Genomic DNA, 14,221 nt, shown 5'->3' with positions numbered 1-14,221 from the left:
CATCGCATCGCATCGCATCGCCCTCGAGCAAAGCTTCAGTAGAGCATGAAGCCTAATAAACTACGTCATAGCGCCTTGTCAAAACGTCAACAAACGAGCACCGCCAAAGTCACATGAGATGGTGGGTCGCGGGAGCGGCTGGAATGTGCAAAAATCAAAAGGCCACCCGAGAACCTTGTCCGGCTTCATGTTCTCGCGAGCTCCTCGTGCACGCCTGGGGCTCCTGGCGATTGACACCAGACTAAAGCACAGACGCCACAAGACGCTGCCTTCCCGCCATTGACAGCGGCATCGCGCCTTTGTTGTCATCCAGTCAGTCCCTTTGTTGGGCCATGACGGACATTGATCCGCCTGCGCCGGAGTCATCCCAACATGAATGCATCGACAGCGGCCCACGCAGATGGGCACTAGTAGCGATGACGGGACGCGGCCGTCACTTCTCGGACAGGTTTTTGCCACTTGCACAGCTCGACGCAGAAGGCAGCGCAGCACACGGCGTAGCTCGTATCAATCCCCGCCACCAGACGAGAGGCCTTGACGCCGTTGATGCATGGCCAAACGCAATGCGCTCATGATTGTCTCGGCGGATTGTTGTGAGGAGGAGGCACGTAGCACTGAACCATGGCCGCAAATGGACAATGTGTCCAGGATGGCTCCGCGGGGGTTTCACTCCGTCAGTCGTCGATGCCGCATGTGATGCGCGCAGCTGCGGGATATATAAAGGGCTGTGTGCATTCCAGTCGCCATGTGTCAACCACTGCGAACTTTCTTGCAGCTACAACAATCAGAAAGAATCAAACCCCTCCTATCTTGATCATGAAGTACACCGCTGCCCTGCTCGCCCTGGTGGCCACCGTCGTGGCGGCACCAGCGGATATCGAGTCCCGCAACAGCGGCAGCTGCGACAACAATCAGACGCAGGTCTGCTGCAACGTTGGGCTCACCTGCTTTGCACAGATCATTGGGGACTCGTGCACGGGCTCGACATACTGCTGCGAGACGGGCGCGCCCGCGGTTAGTCCTGCGATGCCATGACGCGATACTGGGGTGTTTGCTAACGGCTGGCAGGGTACTCTTCTAAACATTTCTGCCCTCAATTGTATCCAGCTGTGAAGGCTATTCGCAGTTTGCACGATACGAGAATGGACTGGAGCAATGAATGGTAGAGGGCTGGCATGTATATCTGATAATCTTGTGCGAGTAGTGGTGCAGATATTCGACAGTGATAAAATCCAATAAACTATTTCAAGTTGCAAAGGAACCCCTGGCCGGACATGCTCAACGTGTCGCCGTCTTGGAAAGCAGAAACCCGTCATTCTGCAACTCCTGAAACACACCGCCGGGGTCATACTTTCGGCTCACAGCCCACAGCCCGTCAACTGCTTCTGCGCCGTACGAGCGGAGAGGGTCCTGGTAGGCACAGGCATCGTTCATGAACAGAAACTCCAGCCCCCGTCCGCGCCGCTTGGCCGCGTCCTCGAACTGGCCCCTGAGCTTGTCCACGGTCGACTGCACCGCCTCGTCGTGAGGCTGGTCCGTCCATTCGGCCATGACAACGGCCCCTGGGTTTTCCAATTAGCCTTGCTCCCCCCTCACGGGTGTGTGGCGCGTTGGCCTTGCCCTAGGACTTACATGTTTGTGGTACCTCGCGGATGTTCATGCAATTGCCGCCGCGCCGTCGCCCCTGCTGAACCGCCGCCTTGCCCAGAGGCTGGAGCACGGAATGCAGGTGAAAGTCTTGCTTTTCGTGGGCTTCGCAGAGTAAATTGTAAAAGTCTGTGTAGGCGCCCGCGTCTGGCTCGAGGGAGAGCGTGCCGAGGCGCCGCCTTTGAGGTCCCCGTCTCGTTAGCGGATGCATGTGGCATTGATCAGCATGCGGTCACCTACTTGGCCTTGCCGTCCAGTTTATAATCCTCGCACAGCTTCGCGCAAAGACGAGCCTGCGTGGTGTTTTCCGGCGGTGGGGCCGCGACGGCCTCGATGCCGTCGAAAATCTTGGACGCTGCATGTGCTTCCTCGAGGTGGCCACGATGCATCACCGCCGTGGAGACGAAGCCGGGGAGGACGACGGCGTTGAAGCCCAGGTTCTCATCGTGTTCCATGGTCTCCTGGTACATTGTCATGGCCTGCATGACTCTTGGAACCTGCTCGGCCGCAAAGGTCCTCGTGGACACCCATATCTTGTAGTCTGGGTAGGTCTCCAGATCGAATCTGGTGACGATGCCAAAGTTTGGTCCGCCGCCTTTGAGAGCCCAGAACAAATCCGCGTTTGTGTTTGCATTTGCCTGCAAACCAGTCAGAGATGCGCGAAAAGGGTTGAGGGGGCAAGGCCGGGTGCCAATACCTGAATAACGGTGCAGTCCGCAACCAGGACCTCAAGGTTGCGGACAGCGTCGCAGGCCAGGCCCCAGGCGTTGGAAAAGTGCGACATGCCCCCGCCGAGGATCAGGCCCGCGACGCCGACGCCCTTGATGCGCCCGCCGACGGCCGTGAGCTCGTGCGTCTCGAGCGCCCCGTACACGGCGTCCCAAGTCGCCCCGGGGCCGACGCGCACCGTGTCCCGCCGGTCCGACAGCTGGATCTGGTTGAGATGCCCCAGATCGAGCAGCACGCCCGACGCGCCGACGCTGCTGAAGCCCGGCTCGGCGAGATGGCCGTTGCTGCGGACGGAAAAGGAGGCCCGGAAGTAGGTGACGAGGCGCAAGGCGAGAGCCGCCTCGGGGACGGTGCGAGGGCTGATGATGCATCCCGCGGGGAGCCAGCACAGCGTCGACCAGTTCTGTTCCACGAGGGATCGGTGCTCTGCCGGGTTCTGCGAGGGGCGGGACACGCCGTCCAGGAGAGCTTCTGCGGCGTCCGCCACGGATGCGACTCGATCCCGGGGGTGGACATGGCCCCTCGTTGCGATGGCATCGAGGGTTCCTGCATTCTGGGCAACCTTGAGACGATAGGGCTGGACAGCCTCCGCGTAGCCGGTCTCGGAGAGCCCGTCAAGCACAGTATTCAGTTGAAGCGACAAGAGCGCCATGGCGACGTGAATGACGATGGACGAAGGCCGGACCGTGACGTCCAATGCCACATTGGAGAAGATGAAAGGCGAGGTAGTATTCACTTTATATTGGTGCCAATCCCGTCAGCCCGTCCACACCATTTGGATTGCGTCGCGGGGTGGCAGCGGCTTAACGTATACGGATGATCAGCACGCACTACCGTGGACTCGGGCTTACACCATCGTCGACCCGCATCATGCCTGCGCATCAATGGCACGCCTCCCTTCTCATGAATTAGGCTACGCTGGTGGTGTCCGTGAATATACTGTATATCCTGGCTTACACGCTACTCTGCCGCGGCCACCATCTTGGCCGTCAGCTCGTCGCACAAGTGCGCCGTCACGGCCCGCCACTTGGGCGTGTCGACAAAGGTCGAGCTGACCCTGAGCTCCGTCACCGTGACTGGCTTGGCAAAGATGTCAATCTTCTTGTGGCCCACGCTGGTGCCGTTGGAGACGAGCGTCCACGGCTGATTCTCGCCGCCGCCGCCCTCGCCATCGGCGTCCACGATGCGCGCGTGCACCTGGTACGACCGGATGACCTGCCCGTCGGTCTGGTCCTCCATGAGCGAGACCCGGTCAATGGCCGTCGGGCGCGCAAACTCGACCGAGTACGCCCCCCCGTCGACGGGCCTCGAGCGCTTCGCCGCGACGGGCTTGCCGTAGCACGACGCGATAAAGTCGCCGAGCTGCTTGTAGCGCGCCGCCTGGTTCGCGGGGATGAGCCCGCTGCGGTCCGGGGCGAGGTCCAGCTCGAGGACGCAGTTGCGCCCGACCGTCTTGTGGTAGACGTCAATCATCTCCTTGATGGGCCGCAGCGGCTGGTTGACGCCCCAGAACCAGCGGTCCTGCGTCTGCAGCGTGGTGTCGCATTCGGCGGGACAGAAAAAGGGGCTTCCCGAGTCGCCGCCGTCGTTGGTCAGCCCGCTGTGCTCGTCAGTCAACAACGTTTTCGAGGGACGATGCATATGCCTCTGCACCGTTCAGGTCCGGACCAAGGATTGGTACGCACGTAGACCAGTTTTCCTCGGGCGCTTGGCCCATTTCCGTGCCGATCCATCGCACTGCCTCCCGTCAGCGTTGGGCCTCATGTGCCGCGACTCAAGGGTTCACGACTCAAGGGTTCATGTATATATACCCGAGTTGGCGGACACGCACGTGCCGTTCTCCTGGCACCCGTTGAAGATGACGGCCTGCGACTGGTGCTTTTGAAGCAGGTCCTCGATCTTGCCCATCTGCGCGGAGCTGTACCCTCCATCGAACCAAATCTAGGGGGGGCCCGTCAGCCAGCCAGCTCCTCTCTTGAGCACGCAGCATGTGCATCAGCGCGGCCTAACCTACCTCAGTCAGCGTCCCGTACTTGGTCCAGAGCTCCGTCAGCTGGTCAAAGACAATCTGGTTGTACGTCTCGTTGGTGATGCCGACCTGGCCCGGCGCGAGCTCCGTGTTCCGGACCGCCGAGTTCTGCACGTTGAGGAAGTTGTTGACCACGACGCTGTAGTAGAAGCCGTGCCCGACGCCGTAGCGCTTGGCCGACTTGACGAACCTGCCCACCAGGTCCGTGCCGTGCACCGGCGAGTCCGCAATGGTGTAGTTGTACCCGGCGGCCCTGTCGTGGTGACCGCCGCCGCCGCCGCCGCCGCGCGTCGGGAAGCGCACCTTGCTGGGCCACGTCGCGAAGCCGCAGTTGTGCTTGGCCACGAGCGTCGCGTACTTTGCGCCCAGCGCGACGATCGAGTCCATCCACTGGTCCGTGTTAAGCAGCGTCGGGTCGAAGAGCGACACGGCCGGCACCAGGTCCGGCACGTTGTTGCACCCGTCAATGTCCAGGTAGGTGGCGATCTCGTAGTGGATCAGCACCCCAATCTCCTTGTCCTGCCAGGCGAGCTGCTCGCGCGTGGGCAGCGCAATCTTGGACCCGTCCATGGGCGAGATGCGAAACTTGGGCTTGTACGCCGCCGCGTCTCGCACGGAGACGGCGGCCGCGAGGGCGGCGAGGCTGACCAAGAGAAGCATCTTGTCCGCGTGGCGATGGCCCTGTACCTCGTTTGACAATGCCTTCCATGAACGTCCTGGGCCCTTTTATACCAAACCACGATTACTTGGGCGGGGGCGGACGATGCGCCTCCCCGCTTCGTCATGTTACATTGCGAAGCCATACATGTATCTGATCCGCCCACGTGTATATCGCGGCGTCGGATCCTCGAAGCGAACTCGCGCCCGTACACATGGCTAACACGGCTCCCGACGGGTCTTTGCGGATATTTGAAGCATAGTGCTGTGCCCCAAGCGGGTGTAACGTCACTGATGGCGGATGGCGATCGACGGCATGGAATAGTGCGGGGTGCCGGGTTGTAAGCGGCTTACACGCGCGCTCCGCATCTTTGGTCGAGTCGGTAGGAGAATTAACCATCGGATCGAGGCGAGCAAGCGTAACCGGAGCTTGAGCATCAAGCAGATCCATTCCCGTGCATTCTCGCAGTGCTTGTGGCCTGCCAACGCCAGGGGCAACACGACAAGGCCGTGTCACCATTGTTCGGACCCTGAGCAATTGACGTTGACACCCTGACGTTATGTATGTACGCAATTATGGAGCGTTGCGGACCACATCCCTCTTGATAAGTGGCTGCCTATTCATGGACATCAGAAGCGTATTGCGCGAAGCCACCACACATGTAGGCTGCATGAACCCTCTTTACCCCTTGTCCGCAGAAAGCGGTCGTCGCCTCTTTCAAATCGACTCGATCATGCTTCCGTGCAATGGCCTGTTGCATCAATGCTGTGCGACGAACGCTTTTATGAAATTCTACGCTTGGCAAGACCCTGAATGAACCGGTCAAACGCATGATGGCGGTGTAGAGAGTGTTCTTAACCCACAATGCAATGACATAATTGTCAAGCAACTGAGCCGCATCGACTTGTCTGTGGCCACCTCTGCGCCTGCATCATGCACCCAGCATGCCAGCTAGCGGGAAGGATTCCCCGACTGCACGTGTGAGACAGCACGGCTGGTCTGACGAGCGGCATGAAGCTGACAATCTGCATCAGCGGCTGCGGCGGCCCTGTTTCGGCCGCGCTCCGAGACACGGCATCACCCAGCCATGTGCTTGCTATTGCATACTGTTACCTTGTACCGTTGTAAGAAGTATTTCAAGAAGTATGTTAGGTACCTCACGTTCGTAAGCTGCGAAGTGCGTGGTATGGCAAAGCTCAATCTTTGCAAAACCTGCTGGTATATCTGTATCTGTCACGGCCAGGCTCGGCCTCACGCTGCTCGGAATTTCAAAACCAACGACCACGTCACCAGCTCTTGAGCCCCCTTCTTATCAGACCCTCCTCAACATGCGCCGCGGCTCACTTCTTCTTTCCCTCGTGGGGGTCTCGACTCACTGGGGCGTTCCGGTCGTGGCAAAGGCAGTGACCAACGACGATGACGCCCAGCACCGTCTCCAGCCTTCCCTGGCGTCCATGGCCGGCCTGGAGGCGCCCTCCATGGAGCACATCGACGACGACATGCTGGCGCAGCGGGCGCAAAGCTTCATGACGTTTGGCCGCCTCCCGTACGTCAACTGCTTCGCCAAAGAAGACGAGGAAGCGGGGGACGGTAGCAGCAGATATGACATTGCTATCCTAGGCGCCCCTTCTGACATTGTGAGTCTGACCTGCACGCCTCAACCGCTTGGCCGTCTTGAATGGTCTTGAGAGTGCGACCACGCGCCGTACCACATCTTGAACGGAGGACATGCTGACGATATGCAGGCCGTCACCGGCCGGCCCGGAGCCCGGTTCGGCCCCTCCAGCATCCGCTCCGCCAGCGACAGCAAGTCCTACGGCTACAGCGTCTTCACCGGTCCGTTCGTCCATCCATCCGTCCCATCGCCGCCCCTTTACCTCCTCCTCCTCCTCTTTGCGCGCCCCCTGCCACCTCTTCCATACTGCTTGCTGACCTGCGCAACATCACATCGCATCAACGCAGGCCGCGACCCGTTGCGCGACTGGGCCCGGGTCGTCGACTGCGGCGACCCGCGCCTCTCGCCGCTCGACAAGACCGTCGCCTTCCGGACCCTCGACCGCGCGCATGAACTCGTCTCCCTGCGACCGGCGGCCAGCCCGAACCGCACCGCCGCGCCGCGCGTCGTCATGCTCGGCGGCGACCACAGCACGACGCTGTCCGCGCTGCGGGCGGTGCACAAGACATGGGGAAAGATCTCCGTCGTCCATTTCGACAGCCACATTGGTGGGTGAGAAGGGGCGGGCTGCTTTCACGACCGGTGGCGGCGGCAAAGACATGGCAAGCTGACCCCATGGCGCATCAGATACTTGGGACACGGAGGGCGCAGTGTCAGAATACGCGTATGAAGATTCCTTATGCCATGGCCTTGAGGCGTTGGTGTCGACTGACAGACCCCTAGAAAGCTAGACCACGGCACGTTCCTCTACCTTGCTTACGAAGAGGTGATTCTTTCCTCCCCCCCTTTCTTCCTTTCCTCCTTCTCCCTTCCCGTCGCGGCCTTCGACACAACACTCGTGAAAAGGAAGCTCATCACCGGAAGAGCAGGGCCTCATACTCGACACCTCCATCCACGCCGGCATCCGCGCCCCCCACTACTTCCACCGCGACATCACAAACGACCGCCGCGTCGGCTTCGCCACCGTCCACGCCCGCGAGGTCGACACCATCGGCATCCGCGGCGTCGTCGATAAGATTCGCCGACGCGTGGGCGACAGCCGCGTCTACGTGACGGTGGACATTGATGTCCTGGATCCCGCCTTTGCTCCCGGTAAGCTCCCCGTCCCCCGCCGTGCTCCCACCACATGCACCCCTCCCCGGCGCGAGGCCCGACTACGAACGTGATCGACTGACCGACTGTTTAGCAACCGGCACCCCTGAGCCCGGGGGTTGGTCCACGAGGGAGCTGCTCACCATCTTGCAAGGGCTCGAGGGACTCAACATTGTAGGCGCCGACGTGGTCGAGGTCGCGCCCGTCTACGACACGGTCAGCCAAACCACCGCATTGGCTGCTGCTGAGGTGGTCATCTCTTTGCTTGACCTCATGGTCGGATCTCCCGTCAAGGGTGACGCTTCGTAGGGCGCTGAAGCCATGCCAATGGCAAATGCTGTTGGAGCAAATTCCTGTCACTTAGATCAGACCCCCACATCATAGACAATACAAAAACAACAGTCGGCTGTGATGCGGAACCGAACAGCATCTTGACGGGCTAGCATATCCAACCCCAAGGCTACTCCTTGGACCCGGCCAGTTGGGCGAACCACCCGTCTTCCTTATGCAACAGATCCGAAGGCGCACCAACCTCTACGATGCGTCCCGAGTCCATGACCACAATCACGTCCGAATCCATAATCGTCTCGATGCGGTGCGCTACGGCCACCCGCGTGCACCCCGAAAAGTCTTCACGCAGGATGCGCTGCAGCACGGCATCGGTCTCGGCGTCGACGTTGCTTGTCGCCTCATCCAGCAGCAGAATGGTGCTGCCGCAGGCTTGCTTCTTGACGACCGCCCGCGCCAGAGCGAGCAACTGCTGCTCGCCTCGCGACAGCGACGTCGCCGTGATGTCGGCCATGATGCCGCGCGACTGCGCAAAATCCCCAAGGCCCACGCGGTCCAGCGCCGTCGCCACGGCTTCATCGGTGCTTCGCTCTTCTGGGTCCACGTTGAGGCGCACGCTGCCATTGAGGACCAGTGGATCTTGCGGGAGACTGACGAGGCGCTCGCGGATCGTTTCGCGTGGCACCGTGGCAACGTCCACTCCGTCAATGAATATGGAACCGGAGTCCATCTCCAATAGCCTCACCAGAGTAGCTACGAGCGAGCTCTTGCCGCTGCAATGCTTGTCAGCCATCGCCAGGCAGTCGTTGGTCTGCTTGAAACTAACCTTCCTGTGCGGCCGCACACGCCGACCTTTTGGCCCGGCTTGATCTCCAGACTAACCTCGCAAATGCCCACGGCTCCGGGACTGCCGCTCGTTAGCAATGCCCACTCCTTGGACCGGGATACTTGCCTGTGGACAGCGGTGACTTGGCGAAATTCAACGGCACCGCGCTCTGGCCAGCTGGGTGGCGGCTGGTACGTCTCGCCGGGCTTGTCCTCTGGCTTGACCGTAGCCTCGAAGCTCATCAACCTCGCAATCGAGCCGAGCGAGGTTTCCAGCATCGTCCAGCCTGACACGAGGGACGAGAGAGCGCCGCTAAAGGCTATCGAACTGTGAGTCATGGCACGGCAATCGTTGAGAGCAATGACTGCACTTACACAACGTGCTGTTCAGGGAGACACCGAGAAGACCGGGGCTGGTGGAGCGTCGAAGCCCAACAGCGAGGCCGACGACGAGGACGGCCTGCGCGCCGACGATGAGGTCCAAGACGAGGTTGAGCCACCGCTGGCTGCAGTACAAGAGGTAGTGCGGCCGCTGCGAGTAGTCCAGCAGCCTCTCATTCTTGGCCTTGAAACGCGATTGCCATCCAAACGCGCGGATAGTGGCGAGGCCGCCTACGGTTTCCAGGAAGTGGGAATATAGCGGGCTCTTGCTTTCGAGGTCCAGCAGCCGCAGCTGCCTCGAGGTGTGGAGGTACACGTGCTGCAGCGCCCAGATGGTAAAGACAAGGAACGGGACACTGACGACCATGTAAACGGAGCCCGTGGTGACCAGGGCCGCGGCCGCGAGCGACGAGAACAAATCTACTGGCGTTAGCTGCGTCCATGGCTCGCGGGGAGCATACACACTTGAGACGGCGATGAGGATGCCGATGGGCAGCTGTCCCTCGATGATGGTCATGTCCTGGCTGAACCGGTTGAGAATCGACCCGCTGTCCGTGGCCGAGAAGAACGATTGAGGCGCCCTGGACAGTGTTAGAAAAGCATCGGCTCGAACGGACTCGCACGCACCTCATGACAACCCGTAGCAGCACAGCGTGCAATTTACGCGCGGTGTACGGAGAGATGAGGATCAGTATGGACCTGCCTGGGTGAGCTTCATCTTCTCTTGCACTGTCAGAGACTCTTACCAGACGTATCCACCGGTTCCCACGGACGTCAGGAACGCCAGGGCGACGTAGACGCTCATGTAGAGCGCGATCTGGCCCCCATCAACCTCGGCCCACCACTTCAACCAGATCGCTGCTGTTGTTAGCTTCCTCATCCATCCGTCATGGCTGGAACACACATACTGCTGAAGCTGCTGCAGAAAACGTCCACAATGACAAACCCGACGAAGAGGGCAGTCTTGGGCCAGCCGACAGACTTGAAGTAGTACCGATACACGTCCAGGTCGCCTTCCGACCTGTTCATGTCACTCACTTCATTGGCCTCGGCAATCTCCTCCGCCCTGTCCTTGGCGTTGGGTTCCTTGGGCTCGACTTGATCCGCCGAGGGGCTGGACGTGGCCTTGAGAGCATTGATGAGCTCCTTGGGGATAGAACCGTCGCCCTTGCCGCCATCCTTGACCCGTCCATCAGAAACGATGAGGACCTTGTCGGCATATTTGAGAAATTCGGCTGCTGCGAGTTAGCACGGCAAGCCACAGATGCAGGGCCACGCCACTCACTGGCGTGCGTCGCGAGCACCACAGTCACGTTGCGCTTCTTCAGCAAGCCTTCGCTGCCAAACAGGCGAGACATGATTGTGGCCTGCGTATTGGTGTCCAAAGCGCCCAGCACGTCGTCGAGGAGCACAATGTCCGTCCGGGCGTAGACCGCGCGAGCCAGAGCAACCCGCGCTCTCTGGCCACCGCTGAGGACCGTGCTCGCACTGCCTACAAGGGTGTCTTCGCCGTCTGCCAGGCGATCGAGATCGTAGTCGAGCGCGCATGCATGCAGGCATTTCCGGTACCACGCCTGATCGACGCTTTGCCCCTCCTCCACGTAGCCTGAGATGGCCTCCCGGATCGTCGTGTTGGGCAGCCAAGGTACTTGAACGCACAACGCGACCTGCTTGCTGGCGATCCTGACGGAGCCGCCGTTCTGGTCCTTGACCTCGCCTAAAATGCCCTTGATCAGGGTCGTCTTGCCGGACCCGACGGGGCCAACGACCATGGCCAGTGACCCGCGGGCGATGGCGAAGTTGACGTCCGTCAGGACGGGCTCGGCGGTGGCGACGGGGCGGAGCGACATGTTTTGCATCGAGATCGTGGCGGCCTCTTGCCCTTGTGTCGTTCTCGACGGCGACACAACGAAGCGGGGGTCGGTCCTGGGACGTGCTACGAGGAATTCCTGGATCCGATCGAAGCAGCCCAAGCTCGCAGCAGTGGAAGGTATGGCACTCAGAAGCTTGGCGGCAGGATCCGTGAGCAGCGTGATGATGGACAAGGCGGTAAAGGCCTGGGTGACGTCGATGGAAGAGCTGCCCCGTGCCGTGGCCTGCGCGACGTAGATGATGAAGGTGAGCGAGGGGGCCAGCGCCCAGGGCAGGTTCTGCACGACGTTTTGCCAGACGATGCTCCATCGGGACGCCGCCATGCGCCGCGTTTCCTGGACTCGCTGATCCTGGACAATGGCAGACAACACCGGGCTCAGCCCCATCATCTTGACGCTCCTCATCTCGGCAAGCATCGAGGCCGTGATGGTGATTCGTTGCTGCACGGCGTCTATCCAAACCTTTTGGCGGGCGCCGATGGTCCTCGAGATTTCCGCGCTGCCAAAAAAGGACACTGCATCATCAGCGCTCGGTTTCGTGGCCCTCAGAGGACATGGAACTCACCGACGACGACAAAGAGCGGCACAAGGCAGACCCAGCCAAGCTGCCGCGCCAGCAGCACGACTCCCACGGCAACCTCGATGACGCGCGCCCAGATTTCATTGAGGCTGATGAGGCAGAGCACGATGCGGTCCACGTCGGTGCTCATCAGAGTCACGACGGCCGAATCATCGTATTCGCCGAGGGGAAGCGTGAGCATGTGGTTGAAGATGAGCGCGACGCTGGCGCCACGGAACATTGTCATGAACCGGTAGACGCTGTGGTTGTAGTAGAGGGTCGACAGCGTCAGTCCCATGTAGATGACGGCCGCCGCAAGGATCAGCGAGTAGCCCACGTTGCGGGCTGGCTGGCTGTCGGGCTCGGACAGCAGGTCCAGGACGCGAGAAATCAAAAAGGGCTGTGCAAACGTAAACGCAATCAGAAACAGCCGGGGGACGATGGCGGACAGGATGTGCCAGCGCAGAGCCCGCCAGGCCGCGAGGGGAAACTCGAAGCGGCGCTCGGGCTTGCGTCGCCGCGACCAGGCTTGTTGAATTTTGGTGCTCAAGGGGCCCGAGGCAAGCTCGTCGTCCAAGGGATACAGGTCGTCGAGGGTGAGATGGGTGGAGAGGCCTCGGCGGAACAGGTCGTTGAGCCACCAGAGGAAGCTGCGGTTGATGATGCCGCTGGTGGCCTCGGGCGGGAGGTCCGCGTGGGCTTGCTTGAGGTATGTGGTCTTTTTGCGGCTCTCGAGCAGCAACATGACGGCCTTGACGGCCACCGTGGCGGAGAAGACGGCGGCAATGGGCGTGCTTAGGTGTCGAAGCCACAGTGTCCTTGCCTGCGCAATGTCGAGGATGACGGTGATGGCGAGGTAGGTGCCCAGCATGGTCGAGGGGCGGATCGACCGGCCGTCCTCCATCCACGACAGCACCACCAGCTGAAGGCCCACGATGACATTGAGGACGGCCAGGGGCAGCGAGGCCCTCGTGCGGTTCACCTCATCGCGGGACCACAGGACAAGAAGCGCGACCTGAAGGAGGAGAAAGACGGAGGCTGCGAACTGCAGACCGAATCAGCATTCAAATGTCTTCACGACCAGGTGGCCAAGGTGGTCAAAGAGAGGCCAACGGAGCCGTACCAGCTTGAAGAAGCGCGCGGGATGAAGAATCGATTTCGGTCGAGCGGTGGCGAGGTAGGCGAAGCGCAGCGGAAAGGCGACGATGATGATGGCCGCCGGAATTATCGACAGCACGGCCTGCTCGAACAACAGGGTCAAGTCGAAGCCGCCGCGGCATTCTCGACCGACGACGGGCCCGAAGACATCGTCGGCCTGCGGAGAGCAGCCATGGGTCGCGGTGGTCACCGCTGCTCGCCACGACATGGCCGGCGACTTACAAGAGGCTGGCGTTTTTAATGCCGTGATGGCTTGGCCAGTGGTGGAGCGGCGAGTTTATTAGCTTCCATGGCTGGCTGGCGGGCTGGCGGGCTGGCGGGCTGGCGGGCGCTGTTGTCATGTTATGTAAGCCCTGATATGAGTCGAGCTGAGCGCCGCCCCCAACTGCAAACCAGGGACAAGACACTCATTTCCACCTGCCGTCCCCGCAAATGGTGCCGATCCAAACACAACACACGTTCACCCAACGGCTGGCTTGCCGAATGCGTCAGAGGCCGCTCCGACGTGGTCATTGCGCCTCGGGCGTGCTCCGCGAGGGCTGCCGCGCGTGCACTTGCGACGCGTTTGCGGACTGCTCCGGAGATGGTGCATTCGTGCAATATACTTGGGATCAAGTAAGTACGTTGAGCAGGTGAGCGGCGAGCCTCGACCATGAGCTCGTCCATCCGCCTCCCCCCGGCCAGGGGCGACTGCTACCGAGCTGTGTCTCACATGGACGGCCTGTCCCGGCCCCAAGCTTCTTGTGGAAGACTGAGTGCTAGGCGACTGACTCTGTCTCTTGGCCACGCAGTCTGTTGCATCGCCCCATTGGCAGGTATTCGTCTCCCCCTGAGACAGCCAACCACAGCAACGTCGAGGAAAACTCAGCCATACCGCGCCATATGGAAACACGGAGCAGAGAGCAGCACCATACATTCAAGTTCCTTTGCCGCGTGGCTCTCGTACTGAGCATCCGTGAGTATTCAAAGAACGCTTGTTGGAGTCTTCTCCGCCGTTCGTCAACAGCGGACCCCGTAAGTCGGGCCTATTCACCACGTTGGTTCTGCATCAACGGCTCAAAACACGCTAGCTGGCTGACGGACATCCCAAGGCCGTGACCAGGGCCATGTTGGTGGATCAGAGGATCCGGCTGTTGGTTCCTTTCAGGGGCAATTGACGCCATCAGCTGCCGCTGCATGACAAAATCACACATGGACGTCGTTGATGAGCGAGCGGTCTACTCGAAAGCCTTGTTGGACGAAACTACATACTACTCCGGCGCCCTTCAGTCTGGCGGAGCCCTCGCCTCACCACTTCACCCACTTCGCC

At 60.8% G+C, this 14,221-nt stretch overlaps 5 protein-coding genes across 5 annotated transcripts; 2 read left to right on the top strand and 3 right to left on the bottom strand.

Moving 5' to 3' along the window:
- Window positions 1-816: 816 nt before the first annotated feature.
- JDV02_008959 (uncharacterized protein) lies at window positions 817-1,233 on the top strand (the record flags this gene model as incomplete). Its single annotated transcript, XM_047990593.1, has 2 exons — window positions 817-1,014; window positions 1,069-1,233. The coding sequence occupies 2 exons, from the start codon at window positions 817-819 to the stop codon at window positions 1,111-1,113; spliced, it is 243 nt and encodes an 80-aa protein (XP_047846602.1). The 3' UTR covers window positions 1,114-1,233.
- Window positions 1,234-1,278: 45 nt separating this feature from the next.
- On the bottom strand, window positions 1,279-3,028 carry JDV02_008958 (uncharacterized protein; the record flags this gene model as incomplete). The annotated part of the gene is made up of 4 exons (XM_047990592.1): window positions 1,279-1,562; window positions 1,633-1,826; window positions 1,888-2,285; window positions 2,345-3,028. The coding sequence occupies 4 exons, from the start codon at window positions 3,026-3,028 to the stop codon at window positions 1,279-1,281; spliced, it is 1,560 nt and encodes a 519-aa protein (XP_047846601.1).
- A 308-nt stretch (window positions 3,029-3,336) lies between these two features.
- JDV02_008957 (uncharacterized protein) lies at window positions 3,337-5,065 on the bottom strand (the record flags this gene model as incomplete). Its single annotated transcript, XM_047990591.1, has 4 exons — window positions 3,337-3,976; window positions 4,062-4,113; window positions 4,188-4,317; window positions 4,391-5,065. 4 exons carry the CDS (start codon window positions 5,063-5,065, stop codon window positions 3,337-3,339), a joined length of 1,497 nt encoding a protein of 498 aa, XP_047846600.1.
- Window positions 5,066-6,391: 1,326 nt separating this feature from the next.
- On the top strand, window positions 6,392-8,139 carry JDV02_008956 (Agmatinase; the record flags this gene model as incomplete). The annotated part of the gene is made up of 7 exons (XM_047990590.1): window positions 6,392-6,700; window positions 6,809-6,899; window positions 7,026-7,286; window positions 7,366-7,402; window positions 7,462-7,504; window positions 7,608-7,830; window positions 7,925-8,139. 7 exons carry the CDS (start codon window positions 6,392-6,394, stop codon window positions 8,137-8,139), a joined length of 1,179 nt encoding a protein of 392 aa, XP_047846599.1.
- JDV02_008955 (uncharacterized protein) lies at window positions 8,038-13,120 on the bottom strand (the record flags this gene model as incomplete). Its single annotated transcript, XM_047990589.1, has 11 exons — window positions 8,038-8,891; window positions 8,945-9,025; window positions 9,071-9,263; window positions 9,319-9,744; window positions 9,790-9,905; window positions 9,952-10,023; window positions 10,071-10,182; window positions 10,233-10,559; window positions 10,610-11,710; window positions 11,761-12,799; window positions 12,878-13,120. The coding sequence occupies 11 exons, from the start codon at window positions 13,118-13,120 to the stop codon at window positions 8,291-8,293; spliced, it is 4,311 nt and encodes a 1,436-aa protein (XP_047846598.1). The 3' UTR covers window positions 8,038-8,290.
- Between the last annotated feature and the right edge of the window lie 1,101 nt (window positions 13,121-14,221).

This window comes from Purpureocillium takamizusanense, chromosome 9 (assembly GCF_022605165.1).
Source record: "Purpureocillium takamizusanense chromosome 9, complete sequence".
In the NCBI taxonomy this organism is placed as follows: domain Eukaryota; kingdom Fungi; phylum Ascomycota; class Sordariomycetes; order Hypocreales; family Ophiocordycipitaceae; genus Purpureocillium; species Purpureocillium takamizusanense.
The sequence above is the reverse complement of the archived record's forward strand: the minus strand, read 5'-3'. Positions and strand labels throughout refer to the sequence as shown.